Raw genomic sequence first — 21,266 nt, 5'->3', positions numbered from 1 at the left:
TGAGAGGAACGCATGGGACCTGCTGCCCTTCTTCACCAGCTCTGGTGCCTCTCTGTACTTCTCCACCACCCGCACCAGTCCCTCTGCTGCAGACTCAGCCTGGATGCTGGCCTGCAGGACAGTCTTAGGAAAGCAGCTGCAGGGTCTTGTTGCTGCCACCCAGGGGCGGGACTGCTGAGAGAATAAACAGGCAGGGTGCTCAGTCCCTTTGGCTGATGTGAGTGCCCCTCTCCACCTTCCACTTGGAGTTGACACTGTGACTCGGTCTAATGTAACTCAAAATGCTCTTAGGGTGCTTCGCTCTCTTCTAAGAAAGGGATGTGTAAAGTCCCAGTAGTGGCCGGACCTTCTCTGGATGACATCAATTACTTTTACTACCTGTCGCAATCCTATGTGGATCTTCTGTAAACTACACTACTAGTGAAGTTAATCACCACTAACACTCTTTATTTAAAATTAAAAACCACAGGGAAAGCAGGAGAAAAGAGAATACATTATGGGCACGTCCTCTTTTCCTCTCCTGCTCCCCTTAGCCTTGGTATATAATTATCTATTTAGATATCTATCTACTTATCTATTTCTATCTGCTGTCAATCAATCAATCATTCCGTCATTCAGTCAATCATCTCGATTTGTCTGTCATCAAAGCTAGGGCGTTGCAGTGAGAAAACAGCCTATTTAGACTCTCAAATTAATGCACCGAATGTCTGCATGTGTTGTCATGCATGTCTGCATGTGTTGTGTGCTCATGCTCCCTACGAGAACTGCATTTGCTAGGGAGAAGACAGAAGTCCGATGCACAGGGCAGCCTCTTCGCAGGCCAGTCAGCCTCTCTCCCCAGCTATGAGTCTGCTTTTATGTATATGTACACATAAAGCAAGCAAGGCAAATATGCATAGTCGGCCAGTAGTCACAGGTGGCACCAGTCAGAAGGCCCTAGTCAACAGGCCAGTTTGACTTTCTTCTTCAGCTGCCCATTTTGCATTCCCTTTGCCTTCAGCAAGCACTTGAGCTGTTGAAGAATTTAGCCGGTAGTGGGATAGGACAGCCTGTAAAGGCAGAGCAACAACAAGAGGTTTCTAATGTCATCCTCCTGGATCTTGTTGTATAATAGCATCTACTTAGCCTTAGTAACAGGGACGCATAACCCCAGGCAGTCAGGAATCCCTTCTTTACCTGTTGGTGGAACGAACAGCTTAGAACAGACTAATACTAGTTGCAGATGTTTTGTTTCCTAGTAACAAAAAGTTCCCCTCGGAAACCAAGCCCACTCCATTAGCAGAGACCAGAACTGGGGGAACATGAAAATATTCTGTGATGGCTTACTGTGTGTGACAATGAGAGGAGCAGCCCCACTGGTGGCCATGGGTTGTCAGAACTTTATATTTTGACATATGTAGGTCAAATTTAGATCCTGGAGGACAGCACAAGGACATGGGCTCCCAGCTAGTGCTGTCATGGATTCTTCAAAGACCCACTCAACTATCGTGTCAGGCCAGCCGCTTCTGGGTGGCCAGGCTTGTTGGCTAAGGCCAGTGACATGCCCACAGACACGCCCACTGTGGCGCTCCATCTGCTGTGAAGTGAGCGCCTCATCGGAAGTCATGTAGTGTGGGGCACCATGACAGTGAGGAAGGCATACTGAAGTGGAAGTGCTTTGGTTCCAGAGTAATTGCTGCAGGCAGGAAAAGCAACTTTAATGTGAAGACATGGCTCCTTCTACCAAGGGAAGGGTGCTGTATAACCAACCTACCACCAGGTATGACATTCAGCCCCAGCACTGGTGTCTGATGGTGGCATGTTGGGATGAGCCGTGACATTCTTGTGAGCCTTGGCGGGTAGTCCACACTGATCCATGGCAAAGCCTCCCTCTGCCACAACAGTCACTGCACAGGAGCCGCAGAGCAAGCAGAGTTGTAGCTGGGGGAAGAGGCTGACCGGCCTCAGCAGAAGAGGCTGCCCTGTGCACCTGATTCCTATCTTCTCCCTAGCAAACATGGTCCATAAGGTGAGCATTGGCCCACAGGATGCAGACATTTAATGTGCCAACCTGAGAGTCTAAATAGGCTGTTTTCTAACTGTGACACCCTACCTTTCAGTTCTCACATTTCTACTCCATCCACACTCCATCTCTTGGTGACTGAAATCGCATCTCATGTCTTACATGCCTTCTAGTCATGACAGCTGAACTCAGAAGTGATAGTTCTAGCCCAGCCACTCTTCCTTGAACTCCGTGCTCCTGTATCCAGCTCATGGTTTAGCTTTCCAGTTTAATACCTCTTAGGCATCTCAGGTGTAATGTCCTAAGCTAAACTTCTAAGCTTTCCTCCTAGCCATCCTCTCCTGCAGTCTTTGTTTTATAAAAAGGTGACTCTGTGCTTCACTCAGGCCTGGATGCTGAGGGTCATCTTGGGCATTCCTTTTTGGTCCCACCTTATATCCAGTCTGTCAGTCAATCATCTTGGTTTTGCCCACAGACATACTTGAATTGCACTATTTTCACTCCCCTCTCCCAGGGCTCTTACTCTGGCCCACTGCACACCGTGTTTCACCCAGGTGCTCAGAGACCTCCCACATTCACTTTTCTCCCTGTCCCACCTTTCTCAACCACTGAAATTTTCTGGTGGCTTCCTGTGTCCCTCAAAGTTACAGTGCTTCATGAGGCCACATGAGATCTAACCCTCCCAGGCTTTCCTTGACATCTCCTGTTGACTCCTCCCTTGCTCACCTCTAGCTCTGTGAACCTTCTTGCTGTTTCTTGACTATGCTCAGTGCACTCCTGCCTCAGGCTCTTTGCATGGCCTGCTTCTTCTGTCCATCCTTTTTATCACAGAGAAGCCACGTGACCTACTCTCACCTCATGCAGGCATTTGTTGAATGCCAGTTTCCCCCAGACACCTTTCCTGGGCTTCTTTTGTGCTTCTGTAGTCTCCCCTCGTGCAGGCCTGCCTTTTAACACCAGCCCTTTCTCTTTTCCTACATGCTTATGTTTTTGTTCCCCTGGGCACACATCAACATTGGGCTGCTGTCGTTTCCTTGTTTGTTTAATTTGCTTATATCCCTTCCTAGGAGATAAACTTCATGAGTGTAAGAAAGCTGGTTTGTTTTCTTCCCTACCCAATGCATAGCATTTACGAGAAACAAAGCACTCCATATGCACTGGCTTGGTGAATGAATGAAATTGGGCAGGGTCAAGCACTGCAACACCGTTCAGGAAACTCAGTGTTGGTGTTGCTATATGTGGGGTGAGGAGGGAATCAAGGGTCATGCTGAGGTTCTGTCTTTAGCTACAAAGTTAAACAACCAGGAAGAGATGTTGACAGTTTTTTGAAACTTCCTGCATCATATACTGATGAAGTTGATATTTTTTGAACTAATTTATCCCTTGCTTCCCAAATAGAGTATAAATTCGTGGTAGAGAGGCACACCCAGTGGGTGCCCAGCCAGTTGTGCACTGTGGATTATATAAATGTTCAGTTCCTTCTCTAGTAGGTAGGGGCTGCCCTAGGTGGGAGGAGGATTTGGGGATTCACAACACACTGCTGAGGCTTCGAGTACATTCTTGTAGGCACTCGCTAGGCATATGTTTAGCACCTTGTTTACATTATCATTGTCCACTCTTAGTGGAGAAAGTCATTTGCTTATTCCAAATGTCAGGGAGCAAAGGGCTTCTGGCGTATGACCCCAGCGGATCAGCACACGTGTTGAAATATCACACTGCACTGTACAAACATGTACACTGTAGTATTACATATTATCACAATAAAGAAGGAAAGAGAGAGAGAGAGAGAGAAAGAGAGAGAGAGAGACAGAGGGGAAGCAAAGCTGAAGGGGGATGTGCTGAGAGCCCCATGTAATTAAAGGCACCAAGGTTTTAGCAAAGTTTAATGAACTAAAGTAATTTTCCTTTAGAGTAAAATTTTACAGGCATTGAAGGTCCTCACTTCACTGAATGTGCTCACGGGTGGGAGTGTCCTAGTGATTTATGGGTTTGCAGACCGTGCATTATCCTTCCCGAGGACAGGGATCCCCCGGGGCCTCCTGCCTGCCTTCCCGAGCTGTATGGAGAAGCCAGGTGCACACACTGGCTCTGACGTGCAGCCTCCCATGTTGCACCACAGTCTGGCATGGGTGAGTGTATTTCAGGAGGTTAGCAGCTCTAGAATCTAATCCTCTCCCCACCAAATAAGAGTAGCTAGGAACCCTGTCTCCTGAAGAAAAATTGTCACACTCATCATTCCCACATGCACTGTGCAGCTTATAAAGCAGTGGCTCTCCTTATTTGAGTTGAATCCACAAGGCCTGGAGAGGTTTGGAAGGTATGTCACCGCACACTCGTTGGGGGGCAGAGGTTGTGGGAAAGTGCAGTCTCTGGTTCCAGGTGCCCTGTTCTTCTCACACCTCCATGCCAGGCCCGTCCAGGAGGCAGAAGGCTGGGACAGTGCGAGCTGGGCAGCTGGACACAGGGACCTTCAGAAGGATTCTCTGGTGGAATAGAAACTGAGGGTTCTGCGTTCAGGCGCCTCTCCCTAGAGTGTAAGTGAGGACAGCCCCTCATCTCACCGAGAACTTGGGCTTTTTAGTTCAAATACAGTAATGTGGGAGGCAGCAGGTAAGGAAGAATGCACGTTTCACAGCAATAAGAACCTTTTCTCTTTTGCTCACTTTGTAACCCAGTCTTTTACTGGCATAGGGCAGGGAGAGATGAAAGAGAGAAGGGGTGATGTGGGATGAAGCATAAAGGCATTCGTTGCTGGCACTGCGTGTGTCTGTCTGTCTGTAGCTGGCCTGAGCATGTAGGGGTAGCTGAAGACTAGATGCCTAGGGAGAGGAAAACTGGGATGGTCAGCAAAGACGGTCCGAGGCCAGCCAAGTCCCTCATCGTCCCCTTACTCTGTAGTAAATCCCTACTGTGCTACACATGTACATACGAATGCGTAGTTCCTTACGATGTTCTCCCTATTGTCTTCCTCGGTGAACGGTGCTTAGTGGTCTGTGGTGGAGCCCGCCGGTCTTGGCCCCCGCGCTCTCCCTGTGCCCTCCTTTCCCGGCTCGGCTCCTGTGGGCAGCACCCAGCCTGTGCTCACTTCGCCCACCAGGGCCTGGACAATTCTGCCTCCGGGCTGTTTCTCATCCCTCGAACAGTCTTTCCCCCTGCTCATTTCTGTCCAGCCCTGTCCAGTCTGAAAATCAAGAAGGAGACATAAGGCAGGTGAACAGGCCTCACCTCAGGATATCCGCATTCTTACCACGCTTTATCCTTGTTCACCAACTGTGCTGATCACACTTTCTGGATTTAACTGCCTCCTCTTCTCAGCCCTCATGGCACGTTACCCACACCTCTCTCACACATTTATCATCTCAGCCCCTTTTTATGATCGTGCATTTGTAATTCATCCACAGGACCTTGTATAATAGCTGCCGCGTGGGAGGCGTTGCGTGACCTCGGGGATGCAGAGTTGAATGAGTCTTGGTTTCTGACCTGGGAGAGGTCGCAGTCACCCAGAGGCACATGGTGAGATCATCTTAGTCTGATACAAGGCATCAGCGACGAGTGATCACAGTGTTACTGTAGAGATGTCAGGTACCAGTTTGAATTAATGTCTTATACGCTTATATCTATATTTCCATAAATACATATGGGCTTTGCTGGCTACATTTAGATACACATGCACACACACGCACACACACATACCCCTCTCCAGTGTGTGCATGTGTGGATAGAGCTTATGAGACGAGAGAACTGCTGTTTACTCATGAATTATTCCAGTTTCCTTCCATCGCCCCTGCTGTCTAAACTCTTCCAGGTTTGTAGCCAGTGAGGTCAAAGAAGTTCTTATTTGACAAACCTGGATCTCCTAATAATTTGCTTCTTTTCTCGCCATATGCCTCCGTTTCTTTCTCCAAGGACAAAGGAAGCCAGAGTTATCTTCTCCCATGGGCCTTGAGCTCTGGGTCTCTCTGTGGTTCCTAGGGTTTGCCACGTGGCAGGCCCTCAGTAAATACCCGTGGGATTCATGAACGAGTGACAGGCTCCTTGAAGGCAGGGGGGTGGTGGTCCCTATCCGTGCTCCTGCTCGTTACCTTCACACAAGCCCGCATAAGCACGGGCTGCACGGAGAAGCACCGCACTGGAGCAGAGCGAGCACAGCTGATGCAGATGAGCCTGGGGGTGCTGGCTGTGTCTCTGGCTCGTTGGCTGCCACGCACTTTGCTTGCTGGGCCTGTTTCCCTGTGTGTGCGCTGCCGATGGGATACCTGCTGGGTCTCAGCGGATGGTTGGGAGGATGTAATCACCCAGTGTGGTAATCGGCACATAGCACAATGGTCTTCACTTTTCCTTATTTCACTTTGACTGCCTTCTCATTCTGGGGCATCAGCTGGAGGGGAGTCCCGTCAGGCTTTGTTGTGGATCTGAGACCAGCCTCTCGGCCCCGCACCCTGCATTCATCCCGCTCTCCGGTGTTCTAGGCGCCCTCACACCTCTTCTTTCTGATCTGAGTACTTGCCTGGCAGCCTGGGCCTTGCTAGCGGGTTCACTGCATCTGCTTTCAGACACGGTGTCTTTCCCTGGTCATTTGGGAGGCTGGGAGTGGTGAGAGAGGCCAGGGACAGCCAGGCTTTCTTTCACTCTTGGTTTTGTTTGCCCAATACAGGATATCTTAAGCCGAAATGTTACATTATCATCTCTTCATGGTTCTATTAATGCCCTTCTGTGCTGGCTCCAGGGAAAAGAAGCGTGCAGCTCCTAATTCTCAGCGTTGACTTTCCCTTCGGGGATTCCTGGTGTGACTTAGCCGAGGCGTCCTCCTCATACCTCTCCTGCTGCCTGCGCTGTTTATCAAGTTACTTGAATTTAAACCAAGGAGTGCTTGGCTAGGTGAGCATCTTACCATGGCGCGGTGGGTGGCATCATCACAGCACAGAGGTGAGAAAGGGATCATGGCCTGGTGGAGTCTTTTCTCCCTGGGGCCCTCTGGTTGCCACAGGAGGACTTCTGGGCCCTACCCGTGCCCCACAAGTCACACTTGAAGTGGATGGAGCCACCGACTGGCGCCAGCTTTATTCATGGCAAGGCAGGGGCACTGCACTGGTTACTCAGCCACGTCCAAACAGTGCCGACTTGACCTTGAACCCTGCCCCCACCCTGGGCCTCTTTCCTTTACTCATCTCCAACACAGTGATAAGCTGACAGTCGACTAGCTTGTTTCCATCTCCTGCTGAGTCTATGAGTTACCTCCAGAGCATCCGTACTTTCCATTAACTCAAAGGTGATTATTCTGTAAAACCATCAGTATGCTGAGCTTGTCTGCCAAGAAGGCAGAGATACAAGCATGATCCGTGAGAAGGAAACTCACGCAACACCCAGAAGCTGTTGGGATAGTGCCTGACGAAGCGGTAATTTATGTGACTCAGTTTGAACACACCAGAACACTAGAAGGGAGAACATTTCGATGGCTGGGCTAGTCTTGGGAAACTTCCTGAAGCAGGTGGGCTTTGGAATGTTCAACCACCTGGAGGCAGTGAAAGGATGGCACGGGCAGGAGGCAGCAGTACGCACAGAAGAAAGCACAGAGCGAGCTGGGCAAACCTGCAGGACCTTGAGAAACTTAGGTTGCTTAACAAGAGGACAGGCTTTTGGAAACTGGAAGGATGCTGGGGAGAGAGTGTTCGGGCTAGACCACGGGGTACCTCCACTGCCGATCTCAGAGTCTGGATCTCATCTGTCAGCGGGAAGGAGGAGCCCGCAGAGTTTCTGATGGTGAAAGTGCCCTAATCTGTCATGAAGACAGAAATAACATTCACCGAAGTATGAAACAATGTGTAAGTCTGCATTGTCCAAGAAGGAAACGCCAAGATAAGGTCAGGTGTCCAAGAAACTTCCTGCTGCAAGAGGAAATGGGGGAGGAGCTGGAAGAGACTGCCATGCTACTCAACTGAGATGCGGCTTTGACTCCCAGTAGAGAAGAGAGGGAAGGAAGGAAGGAGAGAAGGGAGAGAGGAAGAGGGAAGGAGTGGGAGAGAAAAGAAAGAAGGAAAGAAGGGAGGAAGGGAAGGGAGAGGAAGGGAAGGAAGGAAGAAAGAAAGAGTGAGGGAGGAAAGGAAGGAAGTAAAGGAAGAAGGGAGGCTGGAAGGAGGCAGGAAGGAAGGGAAGACAAAGGGGAGAGGAAGGAAAGTGGAGGAAGAACAGATGGAGGAAGGGAGGAAGAGAAGAGGGGTCTTTAAGTTTTGGATGAGAGGAGTTTTTCAGATGCAGTTAGTTCTTAACTAGAATCTGTGTTAACTGTGGTGGAGTTCTTAGCCTCAGCATCTCTTCTCTCTGCCTGGGTTTTGTGCTGTTTTGGAGACTGGTGTCCCGCAGCGATCTGCTTGCTCCTGCAGACCCCTGCGTGGTCACTGTGACTCATTCCTAATTTAGTTGTGAGCTTCTGTTTTCCAGAATGTGGAATGGCTTTCACATAGATACCTTGCCTTTAACCTTGTGACACTAGATGAAGGAACTCACAGGAGAGGACTGTGCTGCACGTGTGTGTGTGTGTGTGTGTGTGTGCGCGTGTGCATGCAGGTGTGTGGGTTCACGTATGTATGAGTTACACATTTGTCTTGTGTGCTGCTAGGGGTTTGGGAGGACAGGGATATGTCTCTGGACTTTATTAGGCCTGACTTTAACAAAGAAAACTAGTCAGGCATGGAGAGGCAGTGGCCACTGCAGAACCGTGGCGTAGTAGTAGGACAGGTACCTTGGGAGATTCCCCTACCCTGCAGATAACCATACCATGGAGGGTGTTTCTTGCCAGCCTGACACTCCTATCCCAAGACGTGTCTGGAAGGAAGTCTGATCCTTCAGGAATGGCCTTCTCAGAAGTTACATGTCCAAACTAACTTTGCCAAGGACTCTCTGACCTGTAATGGATCACACCCCTTGCCTTTAATTTTTTTCTTTTAGTTTACATAGAAGACATATAAATGGAGCTGATTGACCCCTACAGTGCTGGGTGAGAATAAATCTCAAACTGAGTGCTTTGTTGTTAGTTAAGTGCCATAGAAATGTTCAACATAATGGCTGATTATTTTTCTTTAATCTTAAATGGATACCTAGAATGAGAAAGTCCCGTCTTAGTAGCAGGAATTCATTATCTTGGAAAGAGTTTAATGGCTGCTGTGTAAATGAACTGGAGAAAGTTAAATTGTGGAGTCAGAAGGAGCTGAGAAAAGTGAAATGAGTTGTGCATTAAATTTAGATAAACACAATTACGTGTAACTGGATTATCACTTGTGCAGACAAGCGGTGTGTGGATGCGTGTTACCCACCTGCTTTTGATTAAAATTGATTCAGGTGCAGGTACTTAGTATTCCTGGAGCAAGGAGGCTATGCCTAAGCCACAGTCCTTGTACATCAGGGGCAGGCAGGGCAATGTCTAATGTACAGGTATCCAGCTGGCATGGGGCCAGACTGACTGGCCCCACACCAGCTCAGAATGCCGCTAACTTGATTATAGGTAGCTGTAGCTCTCTGGCACGTGCTGCTCTCTGGTGCGTGCAGCTCCTGGGTTTTTTAACCTTACCGGGAGTCAGGAAAGTGGTCTTAGAGCACAGTGAAGTCGAATGACCTGCTTATTGCATGGTGGGAGAAAGTGCCACGTGAGCCATGGCAGATGGTGTCAGAGAGTGTTGGGGACCGAGCCAACTCCCATTCAGGTAGTTATGCCTGCAAAGGCCCTACCTATGGGAGCACAAAATCTCTTTGAAGACTTTTTGTAGGCAGAAAGAAACAGATCCAGTTCCTTCTTACCTTTTTGGATGCAGTTCTGTACATCACAGAGATCCAAAGCAAGCTTGTCCTTGGATCCGTGGGTGGCCTTGGGGGTGAGCAAAGCCAGCTGGCCTGGGCCTGCGCTTGAGGGAGGAGAGCTGTGGGAAAAAATTGTCAGTACCCAGTTAATTCCTGTTGGTGTTTTATTTCAAATGCAAAGAACCGTCAGGATTAAAATAAATGCTCCTAGTTACAGGGAGGCATTAAATTAATAATTATTCCCCTGCTTGATCCTATAATACCTCTCCATGCGATCGATAAACCCTAAGCCTTCCTCTGGGTGTTGTGAGATGCGTTGTGCATTGCTCTACGGACTAAAGTGAGCTTCCTCTCTCCCCTGTCCCTTCCTCTGCCCGCCTCCCGCCCCCTGCAGGTCATTCTGATCCTGACGAAGCTGTACGACTTCAACCTGGGAAGCGTGACTGAGAGCTCTCTGTGGAGGTAAGTGGGTTAGCGACCCCTGAGGAGCTGCTCTGGTCTGTTCTGGAGAAGCACAGGCGCAGCGACAGGGGAGCCCGTTTCTGAAGGAGCAGAAGATCGACCTCCTGGAAGCACCCTTAAAGCCCAGTGGAACTTAGCACCCAGCCTGTGAGTTCCTTCAGTGCTCTTTAAGGGCTGGTTGTGCCATCAGCCACCTTGGCACCTGGCCCCTTCTGTGGGCTCTCAGTGTCTTGAAGAAGACAGGCTCTGGGCGGAGAGCTCAGAGGGGCATCCCTTGCATGAGTGAAGACGCTTGCCAAGGGCCTGCTGCTGTGCCAGAGTCCTGCGGTGGCTGTCTTGTCCCGTGCATGGCCCCAAGGCCCTTGCATCTAGAAGGTGCTGTGGTTCTGGAGAAGCCAGTGCCTGTGGGAACAGGCACAGATGAAGTCTGCGTGATGACTTCCATGGCTCCTATGCTCTTTGGCCTTCCCTGGCCTTTCTCCAAGTCAACTGGGGCCTGTCTTCCTTTACACAGAATGTCTTCTCCCTAATGTCACTGCTCACTGAAAACTGCCAGGGGTGTCAGTACCTAGGGTGCTCTGGTGGGCATAAACCTGATGAGTTCTGCTCACACGGTACTTCCCAGGGCACTGACTGCTGCAGCCTCCCCTCCAATCAGGTCTTAGTGATGCTGGGCGATAGTTTCAGCCACACTCCTGCACAGTCTGCTTGGCCAAACCATGGAACCAGCCAGAGAACCTGGTCCTTCTCTGAGAAACAGCTCTGCCGGCACCCGCGTTACAGAGAGCGGCTGGCTGCTTCCGGCCAAGGGCCTGGCAAGCCCAGGGAACCTGGGCCTGAAGCCCTACGCCTGTAGTTCCAGCACCCTGAAGTTTGGGAGGGTGATCCCACAGTCACGGCTCACTGTCGTGTGTGCACACAGCCTCGGGGCCCTGGGCACTTGGATATTGTTGTCCAGGTGCTGGGGTACAGGTGCCGGTCTGAACATCCCGGAACTCCGTCCCTTGAAACACTTTCCTACCTGCTGTGTCCATTTCCTTGGGAAGCCGAAACACTGTTGCAACGTGGGTGGCTTCAGATGGCAGGTAGATATTTGCACCCTCATGGCCTTGGAGGCCCGCAGTCCGATATCAAGGAGTGCCAGGGCCACACTCCCTCCGGAGGCTCCAGGGAAAAATCCTCCTTGTCTCTAATGCTTCCGGTGGCTGTTGGCATTCCCTGAAGCTGCATCACTGTAACCCTGCTTTTGTCTTTGCTTGGGTTTCTCCTCTCTGTCCCTCATAACGTCACTTGTCACTGGACCTAGGGTCCACCTGGATAACTTAGGATCACCTCATCTCAGGGCCTTCAGTGGCATCTACAAAGACCCATTCCTCGAATATAGTCCCGCATTAGTCTCCGGGCTAATTAGGGACCGGCATATCTTTTAGAGGAGTCCACTCTTCTGTCCACTTCACCCTCTGAAGCTCAGTTTCCCTACATGTGTATTAGATGTGGTATGGCATATACCTTTGCTGTTTCTGCATTTACTTTGTGACTCTCAGAAATACCCACCACCCTCTTCCCTGGAGTTTTCACCTGGAGCGCCCCAGGGCGGGTGGATTCCCCTCTCTGCTCACTGAGCCCCCCGTCACGGAGGCCTTTCTCCAGGCTTCACACTCCACTGCTCATCTACATTTCCCTTCTTAGTACTTATCACCATCTGGCATGCTAAATATTTACTTATTGATTTATTTATTGTCTACCTACACCCACTAACATCTAAGCTGCAGAGAGAGGGAAGTGCTGCATGTTAATTCAAAGCTCTGCCCTCAGCACCTAGAGGAGAATCTGGCACATAAGAGGTGCTTCATAAATGTTTGCTCAGTGAATGAATTAACAAATGCCTCGTGGTAAGGATTAAACAATAAATGCAAGAGCACTTAGGACAGTAACTCATGTACTTACATCACTGTAATTATTAATGATTATTGGAGCCCTGTATGTTTGTATAATCTTTCTATGTCATTATTGACTGTGTCTTTAAGGATCCATTGCTGCAAATTTGGAGGGAAATTTGTAGGACACCAAAGGAGTGGACTCCATATACTGTATGAGTTGGCAGAGTCTTTGGGACCAAAGGCAGGAAGTTAGGTGGGGGTGGGGATGTTGTTTAGAATGTTTTCCTTTTGCCAAGTGGGGGGAATTGGAATATCAACCTTTACCTAGCTGAACATGTTTTTTACAGGAGAGATATCTCTGAGCTGGATGCTGGAATGATGAGACGTAGTCAGTTTGGGAAGTGGCGGGTAGAAAGGCATCGCTAGCAGAGACCGGGTGGGGTCAGGCAGTGCTGGTCTACAGAAGGGAGCCACGTGGGAGACAGCAAGTGTCTGAGTGTTGAGTTGGGGACCTACACGGTTCACAGATGGGGCCTCGCTCAGAGCACAGTTGTACTGCCTGTTACTGGGGCAATGTACCTGGTGCCTGCAACTCAGAGGAAAGAGAGTTTTATTTGGTTTCACAGTTTGAGAGCTCCATAGTCAACTGACTGTGACACAGAGACGTGTTGGCAGAACTGGTGGGGGGTGTGGTGGAAGAAACTTGCTCAACTCACAGCAGTGGAGAAGCAGATGTGGTTAGGAAGAGCCAGACAGAAAGGGGCCGGGCCCAGAGAGAGCCCTCAAGGTCACGATCCCCCTTTTCTCACTGCACCCGACATCCACTGAGCTATGCACTCATCCATGGGGTCACCAGCAGGCTCATGATGAGGTCAGAGTCCTCACCCTCCAGTCACCTCTTTAGGAGTCGCTTGAGCCGGCCAAGCTGACCATCAAGATTAACCAGCACAGCAATGTACAGGAAACAAATGCCATACGCTGTCACTTTCAGGGATTTGAAAAGCTAGTGGGTGTTACGGACCGTCGCTAGGGATAAATGTCATACATGAGTGTGTTTTAGTGGAGTTGAGCTTGGAGACAGAGGGTGAATGTGGAAAGAGACTGCTCCTAGACTTCGTTAGGCTTCTCTACCCGTCAGGGCTCACAGGGAGTCTTCCAACTTTTTACTGTCTTCCTCATTCATCCCTCAAAGTCCGCTGTCTCCCACTCTGTTTTTCCGTACTGATGATGATGTATGTTACAGTTAGAGCCTAGAGCACTACGGTTTTCCTGCCTTGTACAACGGGCTGAGAAAAGAAACTGAATTAAACATGGACCCTCTTAGCTTCATGATTTGGCTGAACATGCATAGCCGCGCTGAAATTGCATTGGTGGCTCTTCTTCAATTTTCTGTACCACAGAGAAGCCCTGGAGCTGCAGATGTCATGACAGGGTGATGCTCCCTGCCAGGTTCCGGTGTGATATAATTATTTGCCTCCCTGGATTAATAATTCAGAAGCTTCCTGTTTCCAAATAGGCAAAAAGCCTGTTTAAAAGCGTTCAATCCTGCAGCAGGCTCTCTGTCCTTATGACATTGTTCCTGGAGCTCTTTGGTCCTCTTAACAGTAGCGGCAGCCACGGTTTTCTCCACTCGCACCAGCAAGTTTATCACTTCGAGCGACCACCCGCTGACATCCTTTAGTCAAATAACAACGCATGCAGACTTTCAGGTTTGGAGGATTACTGAGGTGTGGCTGACTTTTCTCAATGACCCAGAGCTCCCGCCAGGTAGCTGGGTCATAAGGCTGAGAATTAGAGCTCTCCCTGGGCTTGATCGGAGACTCCTTCCCCAATGTCACATCCACCCTTGTGGATGCGGAAAGTGGACTGTTGTCCTGTGGTGTGCAGGGAGGCTGTCTCACTCCTTTCTGCTCATACTACATGGCGTTGTGCTTTGTGCCATCTTTATGCCCCTCTGCACATGGGTCCGTGTGCATCTCCGCCTCATTTGGTGGCATTCATGCTCCTTGATTAGGGAAGTAGAAACTCAGAAAAGGCTAATTAATCCACAGCTTGAGGGTGAAATCTTCAGTGCTGAAGGTGAGGCATGGTCGGGACTTATGTTTCTGGTGGGAAAATCACTCTGTATATTAGAGATTAGCACTTGGCTTGATAAGCAAGTACATTACCTTTTCCTCTGTCTCTCAAAGAGTCTAAAATATTTTTTCTAGAGAGAGACACACTAAGCAGGCAACTTTTCAGCCTCTATTTGCCGGTCCCAAGCACGAGGTCCTAGATGGGTGGCTTCAGGTCAGCGTAGAGGATGGCAGAGAATCTACCTCAGTGAGGTCTCTGTAGGTGTGAGGGTCCCACAGATGTGAGGTCTGTGCTGGCGCTTTCTTCAGGCTGCTGGGTTAGAGGGTCTCACAGAGTCAGATGAATTTGTACTCGTGAAGGTGTAGGAGGCACCAGGAGTCCTGCACAGCGAGGGGTCCCCTCACCTGGGGGATCTTGAATCTTCGCCTCGCTTCCTGTCTTGCTTTATTTCATCTACTCCCAGCCCAGCAGTGTGGGAGATACTCTACTCTCAGAAAAGGAGTCAGACTGCACTGCCATTTTCCCTCGATGATGGGCTTCAGGGTCCTCAGAGGAACGGAGCTTCTTGGTTAGGGTGTTCACGGAGCAGACTGACTCCCAGGTTCAGCCTGCTGGAGGCTTTCTCGGGCCTTCCTCCCTGGGGGTGGGACGCCCCTTCTCTGCTCACTGCTAGCTGCACACCCTAATGCTGTTTTGGTGACTTGTTCCCAGCCTATGAGCTTCTCAGGTCAGGTGCTAAGTGCCTCAGTTGTCCCTGTCCCTGTGATACCTCACATTTAATGCACCTCCTGGCCGCTCCCGGCAGCAGCTTCCCCTTACCCACCCCTGTCTTTGTATTGAGTTGTTTTGTTCTCATGCCACTTGGGAAAGCAGTGACTTTTCATTTGGTTCACAAGCTGTTGTCTGAACCATCTATTTCCTTTCTAATTGTTCTGTCAGTGACCTTTCCCAGGGATGCTGTTTTTCCTTTCAATAGAAAATGGAGACCTTTTGGATTTATTAATTTTTTGTTTGCAGTGAAAACTCAGATAATAATTGCTAACACTTCCCAGAAGTTATTAGTTTACAAATTTTAATGACACTCATGATTTATTTATATGCTTTCCTCCCTCTACAGCTGCTCACCCCAATTCCTTAGTGGAATTCCTGCTGAATCTGATGAATTAATGGAAACAAAACTGCAGATTGGAATGACATTTTTTACTATGCTGTTAATTAAAAGCTTCCTGTCCCTTTCAGTGGGCTCTTCACATGTGAGGCCATGGAGGTGGGGCTGGTACAGATTGTGGGAACCACCCATCCCCTCTAGAACTGGAACCTTCTCCTTTGCTTTCAGTACAGTGAATCTGGTACAAACTCCTGAATGGATCACCGAGTGTTCAATTGAACAGATATTAATTGAACATCCATTATGTAAGCAGTCCTGAGCTCTGTGCCAGGAGATATAGAATAAGCATGTCATGATTGTTTTCCTCAAGAAGTGTTTAGTTTGGTTGAAATATAAGATTAACGTACATAGGAAACAGCAGCAAACAGGAATACCTATGTACATACAAAATATAATCTCTTATGTAACAAATGGCTCGGCTCCAGAAGTACTTCTGTTTTTATTACTATCACCTGACCTTAGTCCATAAAGAATGCACAGCAATTCTAGGAATAAATTGGAGAAGAGATCCACATGGCACATATGTTTTGCTTTGCCATTTAATACATCTTATTTCTCTTTTAGGATGTAAGCCTCTTACGTGAAAGACTACAGTCATCCCTTGGTATCCGCGGAGGAAACATTGATTCTAGGACCACCCCCAACAAACACTAAACCTGTAGATACCCAGGTCTCTTGTGTAAAATGGTGTACTACTTGCAAATACCCAATGTACTTCCTCCCGATTCATCCCTAGATTGCTTGTGGTACCTAATACAATATAAATGCTATGTAAATAGTTCTACTGTTTTGTTTCAGAAATAATGACAAGAAGGAAGGCTGTAGGTACTCAACTCATATGTAATTTTGTCACATGTTGTTGACATGTGACTGGTCACATCCTCTGATGCAGCACTGGGACATGTGGAGGGATGACTGCGTTTCTTAGAGTAGTAGTTCCTATGGTTTTCAGAAACACCAGGGAACACATGGGACCGACTTGTTCCTTAGGAGGGCCGAGTCCTGAATGCAGTTTGCCTGCATCACTTCCAGCAATATTTTGATCTCTCCAAGCTTCTGTTTCCTTGTCCACACGGCAAAATGGTACTACGACCTATCCTACAGAGGTTCTTGCATTTCTGTTGAGACAGAAGTTCCTGAGTCTTCTCCTTTAGGTATTCATCTGTGCTTGGCAAAAGCTGAGGGTTAACATAGTTCTTGGTTTCCATACCCCGGATGGTGATGATGGCGATGACAGTGATGATGTTGGCAGTGATGATTTAAGTGCAATGTGCTCTGATGCTGCGTGGGCTCATCTTTCACAGGCTTCTTTTAATGTAGCCGTTGGGGAGCTAAGCCCACTGGAGATCTTTGGTACCTCCACACAATTCACATGGATGGCAGTGTTGGGTTGTTCATGTCTCTGGGACTTGGTGTATGCACTGAATTACGTGTGAAATGCCTTAAACATCTAGATTTGTGAGCCCTACACATGAGATTGCAGTTTAATAAGACTGGGCACTGCTCCAGCATTTATAATCTTGAAAGCTCCCTGGTTGGTTCTGATCTTTAGGTGAAGTAGGGAACTACTGAGCTCAAAGGAAGCTTGAGTCCAGGCCTGCCTCTGTTACTACATAATTGGATCGTTCATCCATCCTTGTTTCCTCATAAGTAAAGGTATTAGGTGAAGTAATCTCTCTGAGATCTTCAACTCTGAGTCCAGACACTACCTAAATAGGAGACACACAGAGAATTTATAATGCCCAATGGATATGTTTCATGAGCTAAGGGCCTTACTCTTGAGCACAGCCACACTCCTTAAAATATCTGGTGGTGAAATTGTGATCTGAATTTGTTCATATAACATAACATACTCTGTTAACTAGATGTTCATCGATGGCTATTAGCTAGTTGGTAGGCGTTAGCCAGAACATCTGTCCCAACTACTTAGTCTAAACTCATTAAACATAGGGAGCGTCACTCAATCTATGAAAGGCCTTGTTCTGAAAAGGTAGAATGAGACAGGGGATTACTGTCAAGTCATTTGTTAATAATAAATCATCAGGCATCTTAACTTTGCTAGAGAATAGAGAAATGAGAACACTACAGAAGTAAATCTGGATTACAGATTTAATATTCTTCTATTTATTATGAGAAAGAGTGCTTCTTTTCATGGCCTAATCTTTCTTCTTCTACTAGGCAGGATCCTGACATGCATAAATCTTGATTTTTGTCCAGTGGCTGGGAGAATGTAAAACTTTTGTATGGATTGTGCCTGTTGATTGTTATTTTATGTTGTTTTCCCTTTCCTCCAAATGCAGTGCCATTTTATTACAATCATAAATAACCCCACCATTTGGAGAAGGTGTGTGAAATTCTCCCCATCCCTTCCCACAGCCTGAGCTCCCTCTCCTTCTCTCAGCAGTAGATTCATTAGCCTTCTAATGAAGTTAATAAGGGACCAGGACCAGACAGTCCCTTCTAAAATAACATTTATAAGTGAATGCATTTCCCTACTCTCTAAGGGAGGTCTTAATTTATTTCCCTGCCAGATGTCCATGTGCATAAAACTATGATAGGTGGGCCCTTGGAATGTGATTAAAAAAGGGAAAGATTTCAATGCACACAGCGACTATCTATTTCCATGTTTATAGGAGAGGGTTTTTAAAATACCCCATTCCTGCTTATATGTATAATGATTGTAAAGATTAGGTAGTCAAACTTTCATTATTGCTTTTTCATCATGTGGTGGACAATTATTTTATTGGATGTAGACTGTCACTGTTGCTAGGAGGATTTGGGCACTTTCCCCACAAAGACCACTACCCTAGACATCATTTGGGGAGCGGTAAACTGGTAAGGGATCTTCCTGCCTCTCTCACATGTCTGTGAAGTATCTTTACGTGACTCAGTGAACTTACAGAGGAAGAGTTTCATATCTTGCTGCTGCTTCCAGATGTCTTGTTCCTAAGTTCAAGGTGCAGTCAGGTTTTAGAATGTAATAAAAAGGTTTATCTTTTAAAACGTCCTCTCTTTCAATGATACTAATCTTTTAAACCTGTATGTTTATAGTCATTGCTCATAGGAATGCGTGGCATGTCCCATCTCTCTGGGAGGAATGTAAAGCCTGTGTGATTGAATATTCGATTTCACAGATGGATAAACTAAGGTTTCAAGTGGGTTTTCCATCAGTGGTTCAGCCCTGGGACCCACATTCAGTTCTCCCTGTTCTCAGTGGCTTCTTGCTTGTGCTGTCACACTCCTACTTGCTCTTAGCCTTTCTTGTTTGACAACTACTCATATTTCATAAGAGATCTATGGCTAATGGACTCTTTTAGGGATCAGGAATGGGTTTTCTTGGATGTTTGTCTAAGTAGTTTTTACTTTAGCTGTATTATAAGAATCACCTGTGAATTTGTGAGAAATCAGTTTGCTGGGCCTTATTCTAAACCTGCTGAATCAATTTCTGAGATTATGATCTAGCAACTTAGAGTTTTAAAGAGCACCCCTCTGACTCTGATGTAACCACTGGGCTAAGGGACTTCATGGCCACCTTGGCTTTTAAAACACCCATGGCAACTTGTTTTCAGGGACCTCACCCACAGTGTACCTTTCTTTCCTCCACCCCTTTTCCTGTCTCTGGCTCAGAGTAGGAAGTATGATCATTCATGCCAACATCTGTAGTTGCACCTTCATCTTTATAAATGACAACCATAAAGGTTAATAATTGGAATGAGCTCTGGCACGTTCTAATTAGCTCTCATTCTGTCAGCATCAAGCCTCTCTAATTGGGCAATTAGCATTGATCTTAGAGAGTGCTGCCACAACAGAGTGGTCAGAAGGTGTTGCTTTCTGTCTTGACATAAACTTTGGAGGGTGAGCTGGCAGCTGGGAATCCTCGCTCCCTGGGGGGTTGGGGAGCACAGAAAGTAGGCAGTGGTCTCCAGGTGACATTGGAAGGCTTTCTGTTCAGGAAGGGTATTAGGTGACAAGCAATAGAAGTCATCACTAATCTCAGAAGATGTAGGACTTGTCGGAAGGACACCGACATGGCTCAACATCTGGAAGAAGAGATGAAGCACAAAGCCAGAAACCGTGCAGGTCTAGGCAACTCCAGGTGCCACAGCAGCGGGATGCCATGGTGCCGCTGTCTTGGTAGCTGCCAGCAGACAACGGCTGCATGCTGTGTGGTGTAAATTACTGGCAGGAAATTGAAGGGACCCTTTAGTTCAGGCAGTCAAAGCTCTAACTATGTGCATGGGATGAGAATTTCTTGGCCTTTCCTGACCTATCCTGGCTTCTTCTTCATCCCTAGGTATAGAGATACCGGAGCCACTAGACAAAAGGCAAGAAATATCAGACCAGGAGCCTTCAGAGATGTCACACTTCCTGTTGGATTCTTATGTAGATGTGACTTAAAAAGTGCAAAAGTTAAAGAACATACCTCCAGGAGTACTGTTGAGTTAAAAGGCTGTCAGATACTTTGCATGAGGAATGTGCCAGGAGCAGTATGCATACCTTCATGGGCATAGCCTGTGTTGGTGGATGGTGGAGCTGAGGTTCTGATAGTCAGTGCGTAGTGGAGATGAACTTTGGCCTCAGCTCTGTTAATCTCCAGGGTCCATGCTTGTCTTACTTGCTCATGGCTGTCTCCTCAAATAGCTTTTTACTCTAAGTTTAGTTAGTGCTATCAGTGGTCCCCCAAAGGTCTGTGAATACAAGGCTTGGCCCCCAGCCTGTCCTGCTTTGGAAGGTGCTAGAACCTTTAAGAGCTTAGCCTATTAGGGGGTCTCTAAGTCTTTGGGGATGCAACTGGCAAGGGGATGGCAGGACCCGCTGGCCCCTTCCTTATCTTCTTTTTTGATCCCTGGCTATGTTGTGCTGCCTTGCCACAGGCCTGAAAGCAACAGGGCCAAATGTCATATGCTGAAACCTTCAAAACTGTGAACCAAAATAGACCTTTTCTGTCTACAGTTGATCATCTCAGGGCTTTTATTATAGTAATGGACAGCTGGCTAACAGAGTTCCAGATGCTGATTTTCCACAGCTGTCCCTCTGAACTTTGGACAGTAGTCCTTATAAGATCTTCACAAATGAAGTTGATAAGGTTGGTCACAGTAAGTTCAGAATTTTATTCTTTCAATATGACTGCATCCTCCACTCACCCAGCAATATAAGAATGCTCTCAATTATCCACAAATCTCTGTGTCTCTTGTGGAGGATGGTTGCTAGTTAATGAATATTATCTAGGCTGAGTGGTCCATTTCACATACTTTTTTAAACTGGCATTTTTATTGAGATAGTTTCAGATTCATAAACAGTTTTTAAAAAGATACAGAGAGATTATATGTATACTTTACCCAATACCCCCATAGTAATATTTTATAAAAGTATAATAAAATCTCACAGTCAGGATATTGATATTGATGCAACTCACCAATCTTACATAGATTGCCTCAGTTTTTGTTGTATCTGTTTGTGTGCATTTGTGTGTGTGTGTGTGTGAGTGTTTTGGGTATGTGTCACTCTACTCCATAGTCAAAAGACTGCATGATCTACCTCCTACACTTCTAACCCTTTGCTGCTAAACCCTGAAAAACCTTAATCTGGTCTCCTTTTCTAAAATATCACTTCAAAAATCTTACAGAAAAAGGAATCATGTAGTATCAAACTTTTGTTGGCTTTTTTATTTAACATAATGCCCTGTAGATTCATGAGGGTAGCTGCATATTATTAGGCTGTTTTCTACCATGACTCAGTAGTATTCCATGGCATAGAAGCACAACAGTTTAATTTAACCACTTACCTTTTCAAGACCATTTGTGTTGTTTTCAGTTTTTGTCTGTTAGAAATCATGCTTTTGTTGTTGAACACAGGGTTGTATGTGAGTGTAAGTTTCATTTTCTTT

The 21,266-nt window shown here is 47.3% G+C and overlaps 1 protein-coding gene across 1 annotated transcript in view; it reads left to right on the top strand.

Moving 5' to 3' along the window:
- Positions 1-21,266, top strand: part of Sorcs3 (sortilin-related VPS10 domain containing receptor 3) — a gene marked incomplete at its 5' end in the record, with an annotated part of 574,832 nt that overhangs the window by 157,275 nt on the left and 396,291 nt on the right. The window contains one exon of the mRNA XM_005403919.1: positions 10,188-10,255. Coding sequence (XP_005403976.1) covers positions 10,188-10,255 — 68 coding nt within the window. The remainder of the gene's footprint in view (positions 1-10,187; positions 10,256-21,266) is intronic.

Source organism: Chinchilla lanigera, unplaced genomic scaffold, assembly GCF_000276665.1.
Source record: "Chinchilla lanigera isolate Chin_1 unplaced genomic scaffold, ChiLan1.0 scaffold00084, whole genome shotgun sequence".
Classification (NCBI taxonomy): domain Eukaryota; kingdom Metazoa; phylum Chordata; class Mammalia; order Rodentia; family Chinchillidae; genus Chinchilla; species Chinchilla lanigera.
This window is presented reverse-complemented; position numbering and strand designations above follow the sequence as displayed.